Source organism: Drosophila santomea, chromosome X (genome assembly GCF_016746245.2).
Source record: "Drosophila santomea strain STO CAGO 1482 chromosome X, Prin_Dsan_1.1, whole genome shotgun sequence".
NCBI classification, from domain to species: domain Eukaryota; kingdom Metazoa; phylum Arthropoda; class Insecta; order Diptera; family Drosophilidae; genus Drosophila; species Drosophila santomea.
The window spans coordinates 2,885,759-2,896,822 of NC_053021.2; the positions used below are offsets into that span (position 1 = coordinate 2,885,759).

The window sequence follows — 11,064 nt, forward strand, 5'->3', positions numbered from 1 at the left end:
CGGTATTTCTTGGCTAAAAATGGTCAGAAAGTTACAAGAATTACATATTTGTACTCCTAATTACCAATACTAACCAACCAAATTACTTTTTGACCGACTCTGTTAAAATAATTTTTGGCCAAATTTTCGCCTTTTTTGTAAGGGGTAACATCATCAAAAATTGCAAAAAATGTGAAAAAAAAAATTTTTTTTTTTGAAAACACAGTTCGATTGGAAATTTAATTACGAGCTCAGCGAGGTATGACATTCCATATTCAGACAAATATTTTTTTTGAAATCTTAAAAAAACTGATTATTTTATGACGAAAATTCGGAAAAACCATTTTTGGCAAATATTCGATATTTTCAATGGGAACTTTTTATATAACTTTGGTAAAAATGATCATAAAAATGAAAGAATGACTGTTTTGAGCAGCTAATTACCAATCCTAACGAACTCAATCACTTTTTTATAAATTTGGGGAAATTTAATTTTTTTCAATTTTTTGCATTTTTGAAAAGGGGTAATATCATCAAAATTTGCGAAAAATGGCTAAAAATAGAATTCCTATTCATGGACACTGTTCGATTGGAAATTTGAATACGAACTCAACGAGATATGACATTCCATATTCTGACAATTATTTTCAAAGTTTTGGACAAAAAACTGATTATTTTATGAAGAAAAATCGGAAAAATGGCTTTTAACGAGCTCATTACTATTCACTATTTTGCCCCCTTTCCTTGGGAGCGAACTTTTCGAATACTGCTTCCTGTCAAGGTAGATTTTACAGCACTGCAAACAGAGTTTTCATTATTGATAGATGGGCCAATAAAATTCACTTTCACCTGCCAAATCGACGAACGAGAAAGTTTCTAGAGCTCAGATCTTGTGAAAAGAACCGAAGAGAAAGAAGAAAAGATGAAACTTGAACGCAAAAAGGGTGTTTTTGATCCCGAATTGGCCTCAATGTCATTGGGTAAGCTTCTTTTTGATTTAAAGTATTCAAAGATTGGTGTGAGATATCCGTTTCGCCAGACAATTACTACGAGAAGCACGTGAAGAAGCCGGGCGGCAAGTTCAAGTCCTATCGTCCTGCGCCGTACGCATCGCGTTCGCAGGCGCAACTCCACTTCCAGCGGACGCACTACTTCGGCCCCGCCTACCGGCGCAGGCTGGCCAATCCCACTTCGGCCATCATCCACAGCCGACTGGAGGAACTGACCCATAATATCGAGCAAACCAAGACCATGATGGCCTTCAAGGTCGTTGTGAGACTTATCGAGCATCGTCTACAGCGGCAGCAGCAGGAGGAACTGGAAGCCAGCTTGGCTTCGATGCCGCCGGCCCCTTCGCCTACTCCTAGCCACGTTTCGGAGGATCTGGAGGACACGCTGATCCTCACCATCGACGACGAGGTGCTGCAGGACGACGACTTCAAGGACATCCTCTAGATGTCCTAACAGAAACTTGTAAACGTGGTCAAAACACAAATTGTACACAGTTTTTTAATGAGAAATTGACTTTTTAATGCAAAAATTGGGTAATGTTTCGATTTTAGTTGGTCGATAATATATTGTTTTTAAAAACTCAATAAATTAGGCATAAAAACATGCATTTCGTAGGCAAATTGAAGGATTGTGCATTTTCAAGGCAAAACTAACGATTTTGTCGCAGGCCAAAAGTATGCTACAAAATAGTAAAATCTTTGTCAACTGCTTGGCTATTTTCTGCCTGAAAGTATGCTACATTCTCATTGTGCATTTTATAGCGAAATTTGGGATTTCTTTGTTAAGTTTCATATTTTGTAGAAGCACAAGCACCGAATTTCTCGCTGTGCACGACACGCTGTTCCAGCCCATGTCACCATCCGAAAATGATGATGGGTGGGGAAAGGAGGGGGGCAGCAGGACAAGGACTCTCCAGCTTAATGTTTTCATTGTGAAGGATTTCTTTATTTTTAGTTGATTTGTGTAGAAGCGCTGGTCGATGAAAAGATACACAAAGATAAAAAGATACAAAGAGCGAAAATAAATGTAGGCCTAAAAGTAGGCAATGGTTTTGGAGGATGTCCCAACTGTAAGCAAAGGCAAGCGCAAAGGTAATCAAGGTCCGTCCACAGATTTAAAAAACAAGTCGCATAATAATGTACAAATACTTTGCGCGGGTGCGGTCATAGCTATGACATTCCTCTGAAATGAGCATAGGGTGGGAATTGTCAAAGGAATTCGGGATGTGGAAATTTCAAAAATTTATTACCGATTAGCTAGTTTATAGCTTAAAGTGGGTACGGCTCCGCCTTCATCTCAGGGATGATATTCCTTGTTCCAGTGCCACATTGACACTGGAGACTAAAATGGCTTTGGAATTCGGGCCTATAAAACTGCCCTTAACCCCCAAATTCGGCCTATTTGCCGCTTCACCTGCCAACCAGCCACATCGAAGTCTCTGGGAAAATATTTCTTTTTCGATCTTCAGAATAGTATGCATTAACATAATGTTATAATTAACCTATACGCGCTGAGATACGATTGTAAAATTCAAGGAAAAGTGAAAAGAAGGCCACAATTCAACTTAGATCATCGCAAATCTCCCCACCCCGCAGTACCAAAAAGCTTGCTGCTGAGAACAAAAGAGAGGGAGAGGGGAAGGCAAACCTGGCTCGTCAGCAGGTGCTGAGTAGTTGCCGAAAATTCGTATGGAGAGCATCACGGCTTGGTCGCGGCATCGGTAGCTTACGAAAAGAGCTCTCTACGCCCGGAAAACCCAGAGAAAACCCATAAGGAACGAAGAATCGCGAAATGTAGAAAAAAACCTTTTTTTTGTGTGCCATATAAAGTGGAAAAAAAAACATAACCCCACACCGTGAACAACCCGCATGCAGGCGGTTGCATAACATATATATATATATGTATATATATTTTCGTATATATACATATGCGTATATATGCGTATAAGTTAAAATTTTTAAATATTGAAGAGTGAAGTTTGTTTGCCAAGGAATGGCCGTATCGAGAATAGGCTAGTTATAGTTTTTTTTATTTTATTTAATTTTTTTTTTGTTGTAGTATATATAAGTTTTTTTGGTAGTGGGAAAAATATTGAAGTTTGGTGAGGAGATAATGTTCATGTGAGAGAATGGTGTTTTGTGTAAATATGTGAAGTTAATCGAAACAAAAAGAGAAAAAGAAAAAAAAACAGAAAAAAAAATATGCTATAAAAAAAAAATAGAAAAAATATAAATTGTGCGTTAATAATAAAATAGTGGAAATATAAGTAAAATATAAGTAAAGTAATGAAGTGAATCGGTCCAGTGATAAATATATAAAAGCGATGATGATTGCGTGCTAACAAAAGAAAATGAAAAATAATTAAAATAAAAATTTCGAGAAAAATGAGGGGAAAATTATGTCGTTGCCAGGTGCCATCAAGTGATCCATAATAAAGAGAAAAAAAGAAAAGTGATCTAAAAGCCCCTTTACCCCTCCCCATAGATTCGCCGAAAGCGCTTTCGCCGTCTGGATATGGAGAGGTAAGTCTGCACAACAATTGTTCTAAAATCCAAAAGCCAAACAAAGAAAATGTAAAAGCATGTAGAAATCGACGCAAAGTCAACTCGATGTCTCTCAGTAAAGTAAATATCATGTCGATTCTCAATCAACTAATTATTTTTCAATGCTTGTAATTTAACACCGTCTGAGCTGCCATACATTCACCATCGAATTCTTTTTTTTATTAAAACATGCAAGGAAAACTTTACTTTTGCCTTCCCCATCTTTATTATACGCATTTATTTTATTTTTAATACATATTATATACTATTTTATATTTTTTTATTATACCTATTTTAAATATATACATATCCATCCCTATACATACATATACATATTATCTACCCACAGCACCATTCTCATGTCTCTCACATAAATAAAAAAAAAAATAATAAATAAGCTCATGTTAGAAGTTATGATTTAGGCCAATTTTAGATGGAGAAATTAAATGGAAAAAAACTTAGTCTTATGAATAAAATGTTTTGAAGTTGAAATGATTTGCTAATTTTTCTGCCGTGGGGGTCATGCTGAACCTAAAAATGATAGGGTGTTAAAACGTGAACTTGAAAATAGGGACCATTTGAAATTATTTATTTTTTCTTGTACGGAATAAAATGGTCAAGGTTGGGTGGGCTAATACCAGTTGCTATAAAAACAGCCATAGCAACAATTTTTCAAGTCGCCTTGTTTCCTAAATTCTTTTCTGTCTATCGCCCCAATGTTTCCTTTTTTTTTACTTTTTTTTTGTTCTTTTCGGATCTGAGTGCCCTTTTCCTATAATTCCCGAAGCACGCGAAATTTAATAATTCTTTCTGCATACGACGCCAGCACTGCGAGTAATACACTTAGAAAAACCCACCCATCGTCCCGAATCTGAGCAAGGCCGGAAGCAACGCGTGCGGTATTACCTCGTATGTCCATCAGCTGGTCCGAATAATAATAACAGTGATATGCTACAGAATAATTAATGGCGCCCAAACGTGTCGGCCAACCGGCAAGCCGAGTAATATATGCTAACTGGCCATCTCCATTGAACAACTTTTGGAAATCAGCCGAAGCTTAGGCCAACTAATCCCTCACTCACACTCTTTTCTAAAATCTTTATCTTTTGTCCTGGAAAAATAAAATAAAATAAACAAACATGCTATTGCAAATGGACCAGGTGGACGAAAGTATCTTTCAATAGATTTTTGGCCCTGGCTCTGCAAAGTATACATATGTAAACCTAGACTCTAAGAGTTTAGACTAGCGAATGATTTCAAGTAATCGCGCTTCGACCAAAGAGTCTAAGGTTAATTGTATTTTAGTTGAGATAAATGGGAAAGTCGAAGTAAAGGATTTCTGGATGCAGTGTAAGCCTTTTCCTTTCTTAAATTTGCCCGACTTCTATACCCTTCTACATATCTAATAATTTAGCTATTGAATACGATTAGTTTCAAAATAACCAACGAAGCTAGCAAAATTTTTTGTGTTGATTGTTTTTCTTATTATATTTTATGTTCTGTGTATACTGAACTCTTTTGTGGTATATTACTACAAATGTGTTCTATACCAAACATAAAATTAATCCTATCTTACAGAACTGAATAAAACAAGTTTATACCCTTTCTGAAGCAAGTAATAGCATGACCCCGGTATTTAATTGAATAATACTTACCACACCTTTTGATTTAAATTAAATTTTTATAGTTTTCTTAAAACCATGCCTTTAACACGCAGCCCAGAGACAGTACATGAGGAAGAAAGAGCTGCACATTGCTTCATATGTACTAACCCCATTGAGTATACAGCACAGCTGCTAACAACAAATTGTGATCATACGTTCCACCTGGCGTGTTTTAATACGACAAACCGCAAGGTGTGTCCCGTCTGTAGAGCTCCCATTGAATTGACAGAATCGGGAGACAATAGCCTGGCAGAAAAACCATCAGGTTCCCAAAATCTAAACCAACAGTTAGAAGCAAATACAATGATGGATTCGCAAGTGGGTGATCCAAATATAGGTAAACTAGTTCGGGCTATAACAGACGCGTTGAGTTCCGCTGCACATAGGCAGTCAGAAGAAGTAAGGGATATGTCAGACAGGCAATCACGACTTATTTCAAGGGCAATTGAGGCAGGCTTCCAAAGAATGTCTCTACCGAGTCGGACAAGCGAAAGAAACAGGAGAGAGCAAGTTCCGACAGAAATTTCCCCTAATCAATCTGGAAATATAAACACCGAAGCCAGTTTTCATTCAGAAGCATTTGATCTCCGGCCAGATCGTATTAGCCAAATTATGACTAATTGGAAATTAAGATATACGGGTAAGGGTTTCCTGTCAGTTGACGATTTCATCTATCGAGCAGAAGCGTTGACTAGACAAACACTGGACGGGAATTTTAACTTGCTGGCCCGATATTCGAGCAACTTGTTTGAAGGTGGGGCAGCAGAGTGGTTTTGGAGGTATCATAAGACAGTACCAATAATAATTTGGACCGACTTGTGCGTAGCTTTAAGGACACAGTTTAAAGATGCACGTACGGATAGAGATATCCAAGCCTCAATTGATCAGCGTAAACAGAAGCACAATGAGTCGTTTGATGAATATTATCAGGCAATCGCGGCAATGGCTGACCATTTATCGCAGCCAATGTCGGAATCCTATATGCTAGGGGTCTTAAGGTCAAACCTTTTGACGGAAATACAGCATGAGTTGCTTCATATTCCCATCCACAGCGTGGCTGACCTGCGCCAAGCGGTGCGCAGACATGAGATTTTCAAGCAGCAATTGTCTAAGCCAAATAATACCTTCAGTCGACCGCCACCCAAAAGACAGGTGAACGAAATAGAACCGCAATTTAAGGATCAACTAGATAGTGAAGATCCAGAAGTTGAAGAAATTGCGGCCATAGATTTAAAATGTTGGAACTGTGACATGACCGGGCATAGATACCATGATTGTACGAGGGAACGCCGCGTTTTCTGCTATGGTTGCGGAAAACCTGATACCTACCGCCCAAATTGCAGTCATTGTCAGTCTTCAAAAAACTGGAAAGGCCGAGCACCAACAAACAGTGCTCGCAAAACTTATCTGTCGTCCGAACCGAAAGTAGACCAATAAGTCACGAACCAGTTCTTCTTATCGCTGACATTCCTAAGCCAACAAATCGTACACATTTCCCGGAAGTATCAATAGGTAAACAACATTATAGTATTAAAGAAAAGGTCCCAGCCATAAATGAAAAATCAAAACAATGCAAATCAGACCGAGGCCGTCATTATTTCGAGAAGCGTAAGCAAGAACGCGTTACGGTGCTTTCAGCCATGATTGGAAATACGCTAGACGTACGACCATATGCAGAAGTATCTATTTTGGGCAGAACTGTTAGTGGGTTGTTAGACTCTGGAGCATCTATTAGTTGTATAGGCGGAACCTTTGCAGAGGATCTCTTAAATGACCAAAGCCAAGGGCTCAAACCTTTTAAATGTTCGGTAAAAACTGCAGATGGAAAGTCCCAGCGGGTTATGGGCAAGCTGACCACAGAAATATTCTTTAGGAACAAGTCGGAGGAAATTAATTTGTATATCGTTCCATCGTTGTCTCAAAATCTTTACCTAGGAATTGATTTCTGGATCAGGTTTGATTTGCTACCTTCGTTCAACTCTAATCTTGCTGTTTCAGCAGTAGAAGATTCTATGCTGCGCCCGTTAACTGCGAAGCAGCAAAAACAACTAAAAGATTCCATTGCACTATTTCCGTCATTTTCTGAAACTGGATTGGGTCGCACTTCCGTTCTTAGTCATTGCATTGATGTGGAAAATTCAAAACCAATAAAGCAGAGGCATTATCCAGTGTCTCCCGCTATTGAAAAAATGATGTACGCAGAGCTTGACCGCATGTTGTCGTTAGGAGTGATCGAGGAATCCAACAGTGCATGGTCCTCTCCTGTAGTCCTTGTACGTAAGCCAGGAAAAGTCCGCCTTTGTTTGGATAGCAGGAAGGTAAATGCAGTAACGGTTAAGGATGCATACCCTATGCCGTTTATTGATGGTATACTAAGCCGTTTGCCAAAAGCTGAGTTCATTTCTAGCTTAGACTTAAAGGACGCGTTTTGGCAAATTCCGCTTGAACCAAAATCGAGGGATAAGACTGCGTTTACGGTCCCAGGCCGCCCTCTCTATCAATATACTGTCATGCCATTTGGGCTCTGCAATGCACCTCAGACTATGTCCAAACTGATGGACAAAATTGTTCCGGCCAGTTTGAAAAGAGAAGTCTTTGTTTATCTAGATGATCTATTAATCGTGTCCGAATCTTTCGAGAAGCATATTCAAACGTTAAAAGAACTTGCAGTGAACATCTCCAAGGCCGGTCTCACGATTAATGTCCAGAAAAGCAAGTTCTGTTTAAAGGAAATTCAATATTTAGGCCATGTTATCGGACATGGAACCATCGCGACGGATCCAGAGAAACTGTCGGCCATTGTAGACTTTCCGGAACCTCGATCAGTTAAACAGCTTCGCAGATTTTTGGGCATGACTGGTTGGTACCATAAATTCATTAAAAACTATGCCACCGTGGCTTCACCCTTGACTGATGCCCTCAGACAAAAAAGGAAATTTGAATGGTCCGCCGAGGCGCAAAAGGCGTTTGGAGCTCTGAAACAACACATGTGCGAGGCACCTGTCTTGCATAGCCCAAATTTTGATGAACCCTTCTTTATACATTGTGACGCCAGTCACACTGGAATTGGTGGGGTATTGGTTCAGTTAAGTACTGAAGGTGACGAAGTACCGATCGCTTTTATGTCGCGAAAATTAAATCAATGCCAAAGGAATTACTCCGTCACGGAAAAAGAATGTCTGGCAGCAATTATGTCTATAAAGAAATTTCGAGCGTACGTGGAAGGCCATAAATTCACCGTAGTCACCGACCATGCGTCATTGAAATGGCTCATGTCTCAAACGGACTTGAGCAGCAGATTGGCGAGGTGGGCACTCAAGCTTCAGGGGTTTAGTTTTGAGATCAAACATAGAAAAGGTACTCAGAACGTCGTTCCAGATGTCCTCTCTCGGGCTTTCACACAAGACCTTTCCGCGTTGGAGTTAGATCGATTTATTGACCTGCAATCTGACCACTTTAGAAGCAAGGATTATGAGGAACTAAAATTAAAAGTTCAACAGAATCAGTCTTTGCTTCCAGACGTAAAAGTTATGGACAGTCTTTTGTATCGCAGGACGGAACATGCAGCTGGCGAAAGAATAGCAGATGATATGGTTTGGAAACTGTGGATACCAAAAGAATTGGTTCCCATGGTACTACAAATATCGCACGATCATCCCTTAGCTTCTCACTGTGGTATCAATAAGACCCTTGAACGAGTACGTAGGTACTTCTTCTGGCCCAATCTGGTTGCAGACGTTAAGGCTCACGTGAATGGTTGTGAGATATGCAAATGCTCGAAACATCCCAATTATAGTCTTAAACCAAACCTTAGCAAAACAGGCGAAACGCAGATTTTTCCAGAAACTGTATGTCGACTTCCTTGGTCCATACCCGCGATCTCGGTCTGGTCATATAGGAGTTTTTGTAGTGCTGGATCACTTTACTAAATTTCCTTTTTTAAAGCCTATCAAAAAGTTTACGGCAGAGGCAATTCTAAAGTACGTTGAAGAAGAGTTACTACACTGTTTTGGCATTCCTGAAGTAATAGTATCTGATAACGGCGTTCAGTTTAAATCACATGCTTTTAACCGTCTTTTAGATAAATATAACATACGTCACTCTTATACGGCCCTTTACGCCCCTCAAGGTAATCCGTCGGAAAGAGTAAATAGGTCTGTGATCGCTGCAATTAAGTCGTATATACATCCCAATCAGACAAACTGGGATGAACACTTAAGCAAGATTTGCTGTTCCCTACGGTCTAGTTTCCATACGGCCGTTAACACTTCACCCTATAGGTTGACCTTCGGACAGCACATGGTTACCAATGGATCAACGTATAGGCTTCTACGTAATCTCGGGGTGCTTGAAGACCGTTCAGTTCGCTTCCAGAGAGATGATAGTTTTGATTTGGAACGAAGCAAGGCGGTAGCGACCATGAGGAAGCAGCATCAAAGAAATGAAAACTCTTATAATTTAAGAAGCCGTGAAGTTTCATTCGTCCCCGGTCAAGAGGTCTACAGGCGGAATTTCTGTCAAAGTAATTTTGCAAAGGGGTTCAATGCTAAACTTGCCCCTGCGTTTCTAAAAGCGCGTATTAAAAGAAAACTCGGCAACAGTTACTACGACGTGGAGGATACACAAGGACGTTATGTAGGAAAGTTTCATGTGAAAGATCTCAAGCAATAACATCATGAAATTATAGCTCCCAGCGTGGATCCCGCTTTGTAGGCTTTTCTTTCTCTCCTAAGCGCGATCTTGTTGGGGGGGTTTTGTAGAAGCGCTGGTCGATGAAAAGATACACAAAGATAAAAAGATACAAAGAGCGAAAATAAATGTAGGCCTAAAAGTAGGCAATGGTTTTGGAGGATGTCCCAACTGTAAGCAAAGGCAAGCGCAAAGGTAATCAAGGTCCGTCCACAGATTTAAAAAACAAGTCGCATAATAATGTACAAATACTTTGCGCGGGTGCGGTCATAGCTATGACATTCCTCTGAAATGAGCATAGGGTGGGAATTGTCAAAGGAATTCGGGATGTGGAAATTTCAAAAATTTATTACCGATTAGCTAGTTTATAGCTTAAAGTGGGTACGGCTCCGCCTTCATCTCAGGGATGATATTCCTTGTTCCAGTGCCACATTGACACTGGAGACTAAAATGGCTTTGGAATTCGGGCCTATAAAACTGCCCTTAACCCCCAAATTCGGCCTATTTGCCGCTTCACCTGCCAACCAGCCACATCGAAGTCTCTGGGAAAATATTTCTTTTTCGATCTTCAGAATAGTATGCATTAACATAATGTTATAATTAACCTATACGCGCTGAGATACGATTGTAAAATTCAAGGAAAAGTGAAAAGAAGGCCACAATTCAACTTAGATCATCGCAAATCTCCCCACCCCGCAGTACCAAAAAGCTTGCTGCTGAGAACAAAAGAGAGGGAGAGGGGAAGGCAAACCTGGCTCGTCAGCAGGTGCTGAGTAGTTGCCGAAAATTCGTATGGAGAGCATCACGGCTTGGTCGCGGCATCGGTAGCTTACGAAAAGAGCTCTCTACGCCCGGAAAACCCAGAGAAAACCCATAAGGAACGAAGAATCGCGAAATGTAGAAAAAAACCTTTTTTTTTGTGTGCCATATAAAGTGGAAAAAAAAACATAACCCCACACCGTGAACAACCCGCATGCAGGCGGTTGCATAACATATATATATATATGTATATATATTTTCGTATATATACATATGCGTATATATGCGTATAAGTTAAAATTTTTAAATATTGAAGAGTGAAGTTTGTTTGCCAAGGAATGGCCGTATCGAGAATAGGCTAGTTATAGTTTTTTTTATTTTATTTAATTTTTTTTTGTTGTAGTATATATAAGTTTTTT

At 39.6% G+C, this 11,064-nt stretch overlaps 1 protein-coding gene across 1 annotated transcript; it reads left to right on the plus strand.

Moving 5' to 3' along the window:
- Positions 1 to 796: 796 nt before the first annotated feature.
- On the plus strand, positions 797 to 1,519 carry LOC120456304. The gene is made up of 2 exons (XM_039643052.2): positions 797 to 959; positions 1,019 to 1,519. The coding sequence occupies exons 1-2, from the start codon at positions 902 to 904 to the stop codon at positions 1,432 to 1,434; spliced, it is 474 nt and encodes a 157-aa protein (XP_039498986.1). The 5' UTR covers positions 797 to 901; the 3' UTR covers positions 1,435 to 1,519.
- The last annotated feature ends 9,545 nt before the right edge of the window (positions 1,520 to 11,064 follow it).